The sequence below is a fragment of the Bubalus kerabau genome, chromosome 21, assembly GCF_029407905.1.
Source record: "Bubalus kerabau isolate K-KA32 ecotype Philippines breed swamp buffalo chromosome 21, PCC_UOA_SB_1v2, whole genome shotgun sequence".
Classification (NCBI taxonomy): Eukaryota; Metazoa; Chordata; class Mammalia; order Artiodactyla; family Bovidae; genus Bubalus; species Bubalus kerabau.
Genome location: NC_073644.1, coordinates 35,373,870 through 35,389,311, shown reverse-complemented (window position 1 = coordinate 35,389,311; position 15,442 = coordinate 35,373,870). Strand labels below are relative to the sequence as shown.

General features: G+C 38.0%; 1 protein-coding gene across 5 annotated transcripts in view; it reads left to right on the top strand.

The window, feature by feature from the left end:
- Nucleotides 1–8,272, top strand: part of IMPACT (impact RWD domain protein) — a 29,523-nt gene extending 21,251 nt beyond the window's left edge. The window contains exons 9-12 of one of the 5 annotated variants that reach the window (XM_055559073.1): nt 2,788–2,878; nt 4,210–4,344; nt 5,560–5,648; nt 5,825–8,272. In XM_055559073.1, coding sequence (XP_055415048.1) covers nt 2,788–2,878; nt 4,210–4,344; nt 5,560–5,628 — 295 coding nt within the window. In that variant the 3' untranslated portion in view covers nt 5,629–5,648; nt 5,825–8,272. Of the gene's footprint in view, nt 1–2,787; nt 2,879–4,209; nt 4,345–5,559 lie in introns of all 5 variants that reach the window. The other 4 variants (XM_055559074.1, XM_055559077.1, XM_055559075.1 and 1 more) reach the window with 4 other exon arrangements.
- Nucleotides 8,273–15,442: the final 7,170 nt, after the last annotated feature.

The window sequence follows — 15,442 nt, the reverse complement described above, 5'->3', positions numbered from 1 at the left end:
TTTAAAACTATTACAAAGAATTGTCCTGTGAACATCTTTGTATACTTTTTAGATTATTTCCTCAGGATAGGTTCTGGTTATTTCATATTCTTTTTTGAAATGAAACAGAAGTAGTTAAAAAGGAAAAAATGAATAGATTCCTGGAAGTAGAATTATCAAAAAATGTGAACATTTTTGAAATTCTTAATCCATATTACCAAATTTTTTCTGAAGTTTTTTTTAAACCAATTTATGCTCCCATTAGCAGTGAATTTAGAGTGCTTCTTTCACTACACGTCTTTGAGTATGAAGGTTTTATACAAATCTCTGCAAAATTTGTTGTAAAGAGATGAAGGGTGTATTTTTTAAAATATTCAAATTTATACAGACTTAACATAGTTTAGGACTAAAATAGATCAGAATATAACATAGGAATTCGATGTAAACTTAAAATGTGATTGAGACTATCTGTAAAATTTAGGCTATCTAAAATTCAGAAAACTCAAAAAAATTTATCACTTTTGATTGGGGAGTTTTTAATATTACTAAGTCACATCCCGTTAAATGCCAGATCTTCCAAAAACCTATTTGTTACATAAGTCCCTACCTATTAGAGTATCAGGGTATATAATTTTGGTGTTTTAGTGAGTTAGGGTCATCAATAAAAAGGAGAGATTAGTCTGTGCTTGCTCTCAGTGGTTAGAATGTGCTGTAAAAGTGTTAATAGGTACCATTCATTTAGTTTGCATCTTTATTGAGTGCCTACTCTGTGCACTCAATTTACATGAGTTAATTCTAATTATTTAAGTGATTGTGCCACTGTAAAAAGGTGAACTCTTTCAAGATCACATCATCGTTAAGTGGTAGATCTGAATTTGAGAATTTAATGCTGTTTATCTCTATTTTATTCCTATTAATACATGGCTGTGTGGCTGCCCCTTCAACAGTCACTGGACATGATATTGATTTTAAGTTATCTAAAAGTTAAATAATGTGCCAGATAGTGTATTTCAAGCCCCAGGTTTAAGTACTTGAGTATTTTTGCATATTGATGGTGATCAGTTATCACTTTTCACAGATGTCAGCTGACTGCTTGTAGCAGCCCCTCCAAGTCACCCCCTTATGTAATTGATATTTGGGAATGAAGGAGCTTAGCTTGTCAGAATTGTGTGTCAGAGAAGACTAAAAAGGCACAAAGTGGAGGCTTAAAGGACTCCACGGGGAGTTAAAGAAATAACTTGAATGTGGTGCATGGACTTTGTGTTGTGTGTTTTGAATGCTTAGGGTCCTTTTAAGGTTACTTCCTGGTTCTGGGGCTGTGTTCCTGCTTTGGTGTTATGGGGCACTCTTCAGGCCATTGGTCCACACAGGTATTGGATGCCGTATCATTGTCTTCCTGGCATGGGAGGAAAGGGTTAGTGAAAATGTCCATGGTACTTCTTTTTAAAATAAAACAAAACCTAACAGTACTGATTTATATAGTTAAATTTCTTCTTTTGTTCCTTAAAGTCAGTCCCTGACTCCTTTTTACCTTAAAGTTGCCATATAAAATTTTAATAGTACTAACTTTCTTTTCTTGAAATCAGGCCAACTCTAAATAATAGTAGAGCTTGGTTCAGAGTGTGTGTGTGTGTGTGTGTGTGTGTGTATGCATGCGCGCGTGCTCAGTGGCTTCAGTCTTAGCCGACACTTTGTGACCCCCATGGACTGTAGCCTGCCAGGCTCCTCTGTCCGTGGGATTTTCCAGGCAAGAACCCTGGAGTGGGTTGCCACTTCCTCCTCCAGGGGATCTTCTCAACCCAGGGATCGAACTGGGCAGTAAATATTTACTGAGTAAATGAATGGATATATGGATTGGTGGATAGATAGATGGATTGGTAGATGGAAAGATGGATGAATGAATGAATGAATATGATTGGTATAATAAAACTAATAAAGTTGATATGGTGTATAGATAAGGTAGTGTTTGGCTTTTTATCACAATAGCTGGAAAGATATCTTTGCTATATTTGCCTAGTCCTAGATAGAATATTACTATTTGTAGGGGCCTAAAAAAATCCACTAGATGGCATATCTTAACTGGCACTCTTTTCTTTTTATACCTCTTACTTAGTTGCCAAGCTGATTCAACTACAGTGTAGCCCTATTTATCATCCCAGATGCTAACTTTCTAGATAATTTAAATGGGTAAAAACACTGTGACTTATTTCTGATACTGATAACTATCCAGGGGGAAATTATGGAGAAAAATAAATCTTACAGTCCTTATAGTGGGGAAGATAAATGCTTCATGGCTAGAATAAGACGTTAGAAAAGTATAAAATATTGACTTAGGTTGGTTTTATCACCTCCATCTTTTTTAATGTACTTTTTGTCTCCTTCACTAGAGATTAGGCTCTCTGATTACAGTATACCACCTGTTTCCTTTATACCATTGTTAGTGCCTCTTATGTGTAATGTTCAGACAGCTGACTCTCAGTAAACGTTTTTTAGTGACTATTCTCTCTAATCTCAGCTTCAAGATTAAAAGAAGCAGAGAGTGTCAGATGTGTAAGCTCACTTTCTGAAATTGTAGCATTTCTGATTCAAAGGAAGTACCCTTGATTTTAGCTTTTCGGAATATAGAAAGGGAAGCATATTGGATAGTAAATCATCAGTGAAAATACAACCAATATATATCAAGAAAGATTTTTTAAAATAAATATGCTAATTTTGGAAGTAAATTAATGGCAACAAGTATGAAGGGGTATAACTTTTATTACAGTATTTCAAGGTTTCCAAGTATAACACTGTGCTATGGATTTCTAGAATATACTGTGAGGATAAGCAGACCTTCTTACAGGACTGTGAGGATGACGGGGAGACAGCAGCTGGTGGGCGTCTTCTCCATCTCATGGAGGTAAGTGTGAGTTAAACCCTGTCAGTCCTGTTCTGTGAGCCGTAAAATTCCTCAACCAAACAGAGCTCCATTTAGGAATAAGTCAGTCAGTTATATGATATATAATGAGCCATATTTGGTTTTATTAGTAGATAATTTTTAAACATTGATTGAGAGATAATTTTGACCACTGGATATGGGGCAGAAAGCAAAAGGTTGATAACTTGTGCTGTGCTTTCAAGCTGTTCCAGTGATAGACAATAGAAGATTATCTACAGCTCTGGAAAAAGTTATCCTTTTTTCTTCATGACAGTTTCCTCTCCTCTGTTTTCTCTGTTCTGTCTTTGTAAAACTCATATTGGTTGGATATTGGACTTCTGGGTAGATCCAGATGTTTCTTTTTTTATTAAGTTGTCCATTTCATTGCTTTATGTTCTGAGACATTTTCTTGACTGCCTTCCAAAATTTCTGTTGAATAAAAATTTTTTTTTTTAGCAACCATATTTAATTTTCAGGAGTTCTTTCTTGTTCTCTATTTTTCCCTTTTCATAGTGTGCTTGCTGTTCTGCTTTTATGAATGCAGTGTCTTCTAAAATTTTTCTGTGTATACTAGAGTTTCTTTTTTCAGATGTTTCCTTCTTAAATTTCTCCTTGTCCATTTTAGTTTATCTTGTCCTTTCTCTTTCATGCTGCTGGATTTTCTTCATCTGTCTGGTGATCATTGATTGTTCATTAATTTTAAGAATGGATTGTTTTTTTTTCCCTAAAGTAGCTGCTGTAGTTTCTTCTGCCATTGGATGTAGTGGTTTGTTTTCTAACCAGGGCCTTCCCTTAATAGGAACTTTGTGGGGGTCAGGCCTGTAGACTGGTGGGCTTCCTGTTAAGGGCAACATTTGACAAGTGTCAAACTGTGGCAGAGCTTGCCAGTAGGCAGCAGCGATTACTCATACAGCCTCAGTTCTATCTAGCAGCTTGTGCAGAAGCAGGTTTTGTGTTGCTGTTTGACGTAGGAGTAGAAACCTGCCTAAGCTCAGCTATTCTGGTTGAAGTTACCAAGCACTGGAACCTACTGCATGGCCTCCCTTTCACTCTGACTGGTGGCCCCCAGGTTTGGGATTTGAGGACACTGGAGCACAGTGATTGTTTTCCAGATTCCCTTCTCATTCTAACATCTGTGTCCTCAGTTGTTACTAATCTCACTCTGCTCACTCATGGTTATGCCATTAAAGTCAGGGAGAAATTTTATGTGCAATTTTATATGTGTGTGTATATATATTTTTTTCATTTTTCTTTAGAACTCACATTTGTCCTTGTCCATATCTGTACATAATTATGCTTCTGAAAAATAACAGATTTTGAATGTGAAAGATGTCATGGTGGTGGTATCACGCTGGTATGGAGGGGTTCTGCTAGGACCAGATCGCTTCAAACATATAAACAACTGTGCCAGAAACATTCTAGTGGAGAAGAACTACACAAATTCACCGGTAAGTGGTTACTGATACTGTATCTAAAGAGTGTCTCACTATTGCCTGTGAGATTGAAAGAAAAACATGAAAAAGAAAATTAAGAGTGAATTAGAATGAGTGACGTATATTGGAAGAACCATTGAACTAGGAAACTAGAGGCTTAGGTTGACTCATGTGATCTTGGGCAGATTTGTTCATCTCTTCAGACCTTAATTTGGTAGATTCATGGGGTTTTATAAAAACCTTAAGACCAGTCAGTTTCCACTCCCTAAAGTTGAGGCCTGTAGAAGTTGTAGCTAATGCTACAGTGAACTGGATGGTCTTTAAACATCCGTAAAATTCTAATATTCTATGTTAGTGTCAAAGTATATCCCCTTTCCCCTGGCATGCCTTTAAATGCCTTCTTCCTTCATATTTTGAGGTTTTTGTTTCACATTTCAGATACATTTATATCTAATTCATTTAAATTTTGCTGCCTTACTTTGGAAAATACACAATAGATTAAAAAACATTAAGGGGAATTCCCTAGGGGTCCTGTGGTAGGACTGTAGGCTTCCACTGCAGGGACATGGGTTCAGTCCCTCAAGCTCTGCAGCATGGACAAAATATATATATTCACAGAAAATAATAGAATTCTCCAGGCAAGAATACTGGAGTGGGTAGCCATTCCCTCTCTAGGTGATCTTCCTGATCTATGGTCTCCTGCACTGCAGGCAAATTCTTTACTGTCTGAGCCACAAAAGTAAGCTTATAAATAATATTGAAATTACTCAAATATAAATCTGTGAGATAACTGAGATAAATGTTTTCTTTGATTATCCTTGATAGTTTTGGAAATATTAAAATAGAGTGTGATAAGTGAAAGAGCCCTGTAAAACGGAAAGATGATACATATGGAAGTAATTACACTTTCACTATTCTGCATATTCTGTATGACTAGATTTAAGATTCCTAAGTGTAGGAATTTAAGATTCCTAAGAGCTTCCCTGGTGGCTCAGAGGTTAAAGCGTCTGCCTGCAATGCGGGAGATCTGGGTTCGATCCCTGGGTCAGGAAGATCCCCTGGAGAAGGAAATGGCAACCCACCCCAGTATTCTTGCCTGGAGAATCCCATGGACAGAGGAGCCTGGTAGGCTACAGTCAATGGGGTCACAAAAAGTCGGGCACAACTGAGCGACTTCACTTTCACTTTTCAAGTGTAGGAAGATACTACATTAATTTACATCTTTTTCAGGAGGAATCATCTAAGGCTTTGGGAAAGAACAAAAAAGTAAGAAAAGACAAGAAAAGGAGTGAACATTAACATCTGAAACTATATGAAAGGTTAATTTGCATATAATTACATACAAATTCCACGGTCATCCAAGAATATATTGTGCAGAGAGAGAATCCTGGACTGTTCAAGTCAGCCAATTCATTGTGAACACCAGCATATTTTTTGTTCTTTGGTTATATCATCTGCCAAAATAGAGAACTTGTGATATTTTCATGTGTTTCAGGCTGATTCAGAAGGATTCATTTGAAGTTAATCACCACTGCATCTAATTTTAGAAAGGTAACAGTTGCCCAGGGAAGTACCTGAGTTAACTGTCCATTTCATTACATGTCAAGTGCCTTTGTTAGGTGGGGAAGAAGTGTCTCTAGAGGAACATAAATACCTGATTTCTCGTCATTGGGATTCTCATTTTGTTAAGTGAGTATTACCTTTTACTGCTCTTTATGGTTTATTGGACTAGGGGCTCATTGAAGATTGATCTTCAAGAGTTTCTTCTTGTAATTTTAGTTCATAAGTCTGTCACCTTTCATCTTATAGTGTTCATCATGGCGTAATGGATTAAGTGAAAATCCAGGAGTATACACCTGCAGTTAATGTGCTGAAGTGATAATTCATCTAACAGATTTGTTAGCATAAGTGTTATGCCTCAATTTTCTGTTGCAAATTGGTGTTTGTGAATTTTCAAAGTGATTTTCTAGTCTCTACTTTTTTGTTTAATTCTTGTTCTGTTAAGCAGTAAATATGGTGTGCCAGTAGTCTCCTCCCACCGCTGAAATGTATTGGTGTAATAGTCTGGTTTCTTCGAACAACCTGGAAGTACTTTTCTTGTGATCTGCATTGAGCATTAGAACTGTGCCGCAGCTGCGCTAGGTTACCGGGACATTTATGGGATGGCAGAGAGGTGGCAGACGCCGCTGGTGCGGAGCGACGGTGTGCTGCAGTTCTGTGCAGGCGGTGCACTTTTCCTAGTCACACTCCAGCTATCTTTCTCAACTCCATGATTTGTGGAGAGAAGGAACGAATCTTTGATGGGAGAAACAGAGAAAATCCCTCTCACCCCCCCCCCCATTCTTATAAAATCTTCCTTTCATCAGTTTTTTATAAAAGTTGCTTTTTTCATTTGCAAGTTGTACAATTTACCACTACTGCTGCTGCTGCTGCTAAGTCGCTCCAGTTGTGTCCGACTCTGTGCAACCCCATAGACGGCAGCCCACCAGGCTTCCCCGTCCCCGGGACTCTAGGCACTTAGAAAATAAATTTATCTGTGAGATATTATAAGTCATTAACTATTCCCTTTCAGATAATAGTTGTAAGCAACTATTAAAAATTATTAGTTAGTCACAGATTTGCCTGAAATTCTCTTCCAAAGAGGGAACAGAAATAAGGAAGCGGTGTGGAATGGTGCTGGAGCATGGAAAACATCAAAGAAAAGTGGACACATTGTTTTTTTTTCTATTCTCTAATGTTTGAATTTTAGGAGATCCAACATCTTGACTTGGTATTTTTAATTAGAATTTAGTAAACTGCTTTACTCTAGAAAGGATTCTGAGAGGTAAAATCTAAATTACATTTGTCGTCAGTGTGTTTAATTGTTGTAACCCATATTTATTTAAAACATTTACCTCAAATTCCATGAAAAAGTATGTTTTATGTATTAACTGTTAAAGAACTTAAAGGCTATTAACATTAAAATGATTTCACAGTTTTGGCCTGTCAAAGAAGATAAAAAACAGTAAGAACTGGTGCTACAGAAAAATGTGAGTTAATTTTTCTGCAACACCAAATTTGAATTTCTTTCTAGCTGTTTTATCTAACATTTATTTAGATCTTTATGCTGCTGCTGCTAAGTCACTTCAGTTGTGTCCAACTCTGCGACCCCATAGACGGCAGCCCACCAGGCTCCCCCGTCCCTGGGATTCATCTTTATGGAAAACCTTTTAATCTCTGATCCCATTTTCCCTTACTTAACAACAACAACAACAACAACTTATTTTTGCTTCTTTTATTAACCACATTTTCCAGACTAAAAAAACCCTAATATCCTTTGCCCAAAGTCAGCTGGTAAAAAGGAGAGATCCAGAAGTCCCCAGTTACGGAACCTGAGTTATTTCACACTCTTCATTATGGACCCCTAACTAGTTATAGTATCCTTTTGTCTATTTAAAATTTTTCTCGATTAGAAGGTTTCCAAATTCTCCAAATAATAATTTTCTATAGCTAGATCTATGCTGTGGCATATTTTATAGTATATTGTGTGAGTTAAAAATATTCTCCATATGCCAGTATGAAAGAGCCAGTAGCATCTACTTTTTAAATGGAATAGCAGTATGATTTGGAGGTATATATCATGATACAGAGCCTATTTGAAGAGAAATTATATCAAATTGATCACAACCAAGAAAGAATAGCATGAAGCAGATACTGTTTGGAAGGCAGGTAAAATTTATTGTGAAAAGTCTATAGCCACTTGTAATTCCACTGTCTAGAGATAACGTTATTAACATTTGGTATGCTTCTATTTTTTTCCTATGCATGATTTTGTATATATGGCTATTTTTCTTTCCATAAAAATGGTATTAAACTGTATATACTGTTTTGTATCTTGCATATTTCATATAGAGGTATATTGTTAACATTTTCCCATGTCAATAAATATTCTTCTATGGCTTAATTTCTTATGGCTTTGTCATATTCTATATTCTGGGTACATCAAAATTTACTCACCATATAGTAAAAACTAGTTTCCAATATTTAGGTTTTTTTCCAATTTCTCACTATTATAAACTGTTAAGAGTTCTGCGCCAGATATGGGGATGAAGACCAGATACATATTTCTAACTATAAATACAATACCACAACATGTAAAAACCATTCTTAACTCAGGAGGCAAACTATGGTTTGTGATCCATACTTTGCCAACCCTTCGTGCAGACCCAAGTAGAAAGAGAAACAGGCAGGTCAAAAGTATAATGCTAACAGATGAGATTTGGGTCTCTGGACCTAGAAAAAAATTTGTTTGTTTTTTCCATTTAACCCAGATTTTGAGTTGTGTACTGTTTAGGGGCATGATAAAGTTAATTCATATTATCAGGATGCACAAAATGGAGGCTGCCCCAGTGGCCTGTCCCATGTCACAAATCTAAACCTAAGTCAGCCTGGACTGTCCAGAAAGCCTAACTTATACCAATCACAACGCTCCAACTCAGTTTAGTGAGCTTACCTTGCCCAAGAAAATAGGGCCTGTTCACCTTAGAAGGTAATTCCTGACCTCCTAGCCAATCATGCCATTCCTGCCTTGCCTCTTCTAATCCCTGTAAAAATAGCACTTGCCCAAAATCTCTCAGTAAGGGTGCTCTGCTGCTTGCCAGGCACTGCACTCCACCAATCCATGGACTGTTCTTCCTTGAATAAAGAACATCAAACTCATTACCAAGTTGTATTATTTTTGTCACTTGACAGCCAGACATACATCACAAGTACATGTTTCTAATCAAGTAGATTTGGAAGGCAGAGCTAGATTTAAATTTTGCTTCCACTGGGCATGGAACCATCTTGTAACTTGTCTGTTACTTCTTTGAGCCTTATTTTTCTCATCTGTAAAGTGGGACTGATAACCCTTCCTCAGGATTTTTGGAGGGTTGAATAAAATGAGATAATGTGTGAATTGTCACTAGTGTAAAGCTTCACACAAAGTGGGAGCTCAGTAGTTGGGTTAATATATTTTTGTAAAAAATCAGATTTGTCTGTAATCAGTAAGATCTTGGTACTGACACCTGAATATGCCACCCTAATATATCTCTGGCACATTGAGTTACTTTGAGCTGATTTTTTTTTTTGAAAACTGCAAACACAGCAGAAGCTCTGAAAACAGAGGAGGAGTTACCTTTTTGTAAGCGAAATCTACATTCATAAAGAAAATTTACATTAGAAGGGTGACCTATACCCCGAAGAGAGCTTTACCAGATAAAACTTTTTAACCTGAGATTTATCTGCCAGCAGAGCAATTTTTGCTGAGAAACTTCCTTCTCTCACCTTCCTGTAAATTGCCTTTTCCCCACCCCGTACTCCCCAAATCTTTCCTTTGTATTTAGCTGAGGATGGTATTTAAAGTAGTGGCTTGGTCCATCTCAGAAAGTTTTACCCTTTTTTTTTCCTGGTTATCTCCGGTGTATACATGCAGCATAGTATTAATAAACTGTTTTCTCTTGTTAATCTGTTTTTAGCCAAGAATTCAGAATGGTAGAGGGAAAATCTGTTTTCCTCTCCTACACTGCAAAGGGGCATGAAAAGAGCCTCTAATGAGAGATGACGATGGCCTGAATTGAGTTACTAATAGGGGAAGTGGATGGAAATAAATGGATTTAAGGAGTATTGAGGAGGTAAATACTTTACTTTTTGGGGTTCCAAAATCACTGCAGATGGTGACTGCAGCCATGAAATTAAAAGATGCTTACTCCTTGGAAGAAAAATTATGACCAACCTAGACAGCATATTAAAAAGCAGAGATGTTACTTTGCCAACAAAGGTCTGTCTAGTCAAACCTATGGATTTTCCAGTAATGTATGGATGTGAGAGTTGAACTATAAAGAAAGCTGAGCACTGAAGAATTGATGCTTTTGAACTGTGCTGTTGAAGAAGGCTCTTGAGAGTCCCTTGGACTGCAAGGAGATCCAACCAGTCCATCCTGAAGGAAATCAGTCCTAAATATTCATTGGAAGGACTGATGTTGAAGCTGAAACTCCAATACTTTGGCCACCTGATGTGAAGAGCTGACTCTTTGGAAAAGGCCCTGATGCTGGGAAAGATTTGAAGGGGACGACAGAGGATAATATGGTTGGACGGCATCACCAACTCAATGGACATGAGTTTGGGTAGACTCTGGGAGTTAGCTATGGACAGGGAGGCCTGGTATGTTGCAGTCCACGGGGTTGCAAAGAGTCGGACACAGCTGAGCGACTGAACTGAACTGAGGAGGTGAAGTTGAGAGAACTTGGCATTAGATTTGAGGGCAGCAGGGAAGAAAGGAGTTAAGATGGCATTCAGGTCCTGACCTGGGTAGCTGGAGGTGCCATTTAAGTCTAACCTGGTTTTCTCTTTGGGAAGCCATTTCACTGCCACTTAGATGCCCCTTCATTGCTATTGGTCTACCACCTTACTCATCTACCCCTCAGGTTGTTGCCTACTGAACGCTGCCAGTTTGGGTGTGATGCTTTGGTTCTGTCTGGCCCAGATGCTTTAGGTTGGATGAAGGAGAAGCCAGACATCAGAGAAATTGGATTACCTGATGAGAGAACCCACAGAAACTTTCTTAAAAAGAAAAAGGGAAGGACTTCCCTTGTGGTCCAGGGGCTAAAACTCTGGGCTACCCCTGCAAGGGGCCCAGGTTTGATCCCTTATTAAGGAACCAGATCCCACGTGCCGCAGCTAAGAGTTCATGCGCCACAACTAAAGATCCTGCATGCTGCAGTTGCCACAACTAAAAAAGATTCTGCATGCTGCAACTAAGACTAGATACAGCCAAATAAATAAATATTAAGGAAAAAAAGAAAAAAGGGAATGATCAAATCAGCATTACGGGCTGATCTCCAATCAACATGGAGAATCTCTTTGGAGCCCAGACAGGAAAGTGAGTCATGAGACCAGCAGTGGTGTGCAGGAAGAAAGGCTGCTGGCTCCTGTACAGCTGTGATTCTCAACTGGTGGGCTGTGTGGGAAGGTGTGCATGAGAAATCCCAGAGGAGTCTTTTCTCCTTTCATAGAGTCAAGCACAGCAGCACAGCTGAAGCCAAGGGGTAATTCAGATTTCAAATGGCAGAAATATTGTCAAAGAAGGAATGTTGGCAGGATTGAATATTTTGTCAGAGGTAAGACTCGACAATATATAGAAGGAAAACGCCTATAGGTTTGAACCAGATGTTTATATTGCATCATGGAAAAAAAAACAGTATAGAGCTCCAAGAAAAATAAGACTGTATAGTTATGGATAAAGTAGGCATCAATGTTGACTCTTATGTGGAAACTTTTTATTCTTTTAAACTCAATATTTCCCATTTATTATTTTATCTATATCTGATTCCAGTATAAAAATACAAACTAATAAGACTCATTGGAAATGACACCAACAGCACAGGTGAAGAAAGACAGATAAATTGGATAACATAAAGAAAAACTTTGCATCAAAAGACAATCAAAAGAGTGAAAAGGTAACCTATGGAATCTGAGAAAATATTTGTGAATCATGTTTCTAATAAGTACTCAGAATAATATCCAGAATATATGGATAACTCTTTAAACTCAACAACAAAAACCCTGCAATCTGAAAATAAGCAAAGGACTTGAATAGATATTTATTCAAAGAAGATAAGCAAATGGCCAATGAGCACACAAACAGCTGCTCAACACCATTAATCATTAGGGAAATGCAAATCAAAACCACAGTGAGATAACACCCTGCACCCATTAAAATGGTTAGTAACAAAAGAATAAAACAAATGTTGGCAAGAGTGGAGAAATTGGTGGGAATATAAAATCATGAAGCCACTATGGAAGAAAACAGTATGGTGATTCCTCAAGAAACAAAACATAAAATTACCATATGATCCAGCAATTCCATTTCTGGATTTAAACACACAAAAAATTGAAAGCATGGTTTGGAGAGAGATTTTACATCTATGTTAGCACTACTCACAATAGCCAAAAGGTAGAAGCCACCCAAGTGTCCATCAACAGATGAAAAGAGACACAAAATGTGTTATATACACAATGGTATATTTTTCAGCTGTGAAGAGGAAGGAAATTCTAACATATGCTTCAATATGGATAAACTTTGAGGACATAAGTGGATAAGCTAATCACAAAAGGACAGATACTGTACAATTCTTATATGAGAGAACTAGAGTAGTCAAATTCATACAGGCAGTAAGTAAAATAGTAACTGAGAGGATTAGAGAATGGGAAGTTGGAAACAGGTACACAGTTTGGGGTTTCCAAGTTGAAAGAGTTCTGGAGATTGGTTGTACAACAATGTTAATATATACTACTAGTATATTCAGTTAATATACTACTGAATGGTACACTTACAAATGATTAAGATATGCAATTTTATTTTATGTGTATTTTGCCACAATTTAAAGAAATAGTGACAGGACCCTAAGTGGTCTAGAGTGGCAGTGGTTTTGTTCTAACTGTGGTGAAGTAACAAAGCAGGAGGGAAGAAAGCTGAAAGAAAACCCCAGTGAAAGGATGATAGCTGATGGAAGCTGGCCAAAGGCATGCGGCTGATGAATTTGAGAAAGAAATTCCCAACTGAAATAAAGGATCTGGGGAGTTTCATTGGTGGAAGAGCCTACCTAACAGTTCATTTTTCTGTTATAAATTTATTGGGAACTTCTATTTATAGGAAATGAAGTGTTGATGTCACTAGAGTGCATGGGGCTAGAGCATCTTGTGAGATCAAGGAGAAAAGGTAGGTGATGAATCAGTCAAGCAGAATCTTGTAGACCCTGATAAGATCTTAAAAAGAGTAATATGAAACAACTGAAAGATTTTAAGCAGAAGAAGGGAACAAGCAGATTTGTCTTTTAGAAACATAACTCTGCTTGCTTGGCAAAAAATACATTGAAACGTAACAAAAGTGAATCATGGGAAGCATTTAAGAGGCTATTGCAGTAATAGAGAGATTGTGATAGTTTGGACTAGGAATAATGGCAAGAGAGATGAAATAGATGGATTTCAAAGATATTTAGGAAGCAAAATTATAATCCAGTGATGTACTAGATAATAGGAGGAACCATTGGCATGGATCCATATTCTGATACTCTCATAAATACACCAGTTGGACTTTCTTTTCTTGGAGTTTCTCTGGTACTCCTATCCCTAGGATTTTGTGAGTTGCCAATGACACGTGTTTGCCTTCCCTCAACACAATATGCCAGCAAATCGGGAAAACTCAGCACTGGCCACAGGACTGGAAAAGGTCAGTTTTCATTCCAATCCCAAAGAAAGGCAATGCCAAAGAACGTTCAAACTACCGCACAATTGCATTCACCTCACATGTTAGCAAAGTAAATGCTCAAAATTTTCCAAGCCAGGCTTCAACAGTATGTGAACCATGAACTTCCAAATATTCAAGCTGGATTTAGAAAAGGCAGAGGAACCAGAGATCAAATTGCCAACATCCGATGGATCATTGAAAAAGCAAGAGAGTTCCAGAAAAACATCTACTTTTGCTTTACTGACTGCACCAAAGCCTTTGACTGTGTGGATCACAACAAACTGGAAAATTCTGAAAGAGATGGGAATACCAGACCACCTGACCTGCCTCCTAAGAAATCCGTATGCAGGTCAAGAAGCAACAGTTAGAACTGGACATGGAACAATAGACTGGTTCCAAATCAGGAAAGGAGTCCATCAAAGCTGTATATTGTCACCCTGCATATTTAATTTCTATGCAGAGTACATCATGTGAAATGCCAGGCTGGATGAAGCACAAGCTGGAGTCAGGACTGATGGGAGAAATATCAATAACCTCAGATATGCACATGACACCACCCCTTTGACAGAAAGCAAAGAAGAACTAAAGAGTCTCTTGATGAAAGTGAAACAGGAGAGTGACAAAGTTGGCTTAAAGCTCAACATTCAGAAAACGAAGATCATGGCATCCGGTCCCATCACTTCATGGCAAATAGATGGGGAAAGAATGGAAACAGTGATAGACTTTATTTTGGGGGGCTTAAAAAAAGTGATAGACTTTATTTGGGGGGGCTTCAAAATCACTGCAGATGGTGACTGCAGCCATGAAATTAAAAGATGCTTGCTCCTTGGAAGAAAAGGTATGACCAATCTAGACAGCATATTAAAAAGCAGAGACGTTACTTTGCCAACAAAGGTCCGTCTAGTCAAGGCTATGGTTTTTCCAGTAGTCATCTATGGATGTGAGAGTTGGATTGTAAAGAAAGCTGAGCACTGAAGAATTGATGCTTTTGAACTGTGGTGTTGGAGAAGACTCTTGAGAGTCATTTGGACTGCAAGGAGATCCAACCAGTCCATCCTAAAGGAAATCAGTCCTGAATATTCATTGGAAGGACTGATGTTGAAGCTGAAACTCCAATATTTGGCCATCTGATGCGAAGAGCTGACTCATTGGAAAAGACCCTGATGCTGGGAATGATTGAAGGCAGGAGGAGAAGGGGACGACAGAGGATGAGATGGTTGGTTGGCATCACTGATGTGATGGACATGAGTTTGAGTAGGCTCTGGGACTTGCTGATGGACAGGGAAGCCTGGCATGCTGCAGTCCATGGGGTCCTCAAAGAGTCGGACACGACTGAGCGACTGAACTGAACTGAACTCAGGGATGACAAATGTTTGCCACTGTTTCCAAAACTAGAATATTATAGAATGTATATCTCACATTTTCTTTATTCAGTCATTTGTTGAAGGACAATTAGGTTGTTTCCATGTCTTGGCTAATGTAAATAACGCTGCAATGAACATGGGGCTGCATCTATTTTTTCCAGTTAATGTTTGCCCTTTTGTTCTTGCCCATACTGCCTACATTTTCTGACTAGAACTCTTAGTATATTCATGATAGTTGTTTTAAATTTCTGGCCTGATAATTCTAACATTCCTGCATGTTTGGCTTGGATGATTGCTCTGTCTCTTCAAATTGTCTTTTGCCTATTAGTACACCTTGTGATTTTTTTTTTTTTTTTCTTTTCCTTGAAAGGCCAGCCATGATGTACTGTGTAAAAAAACTGCTGTAAACAGGCCTTTAGTAATGTGCTGGTGAGGTGTGTATGAGGGAGAGGAAGTGTTCAGTTGTTCTGTGATTATTAGTAGA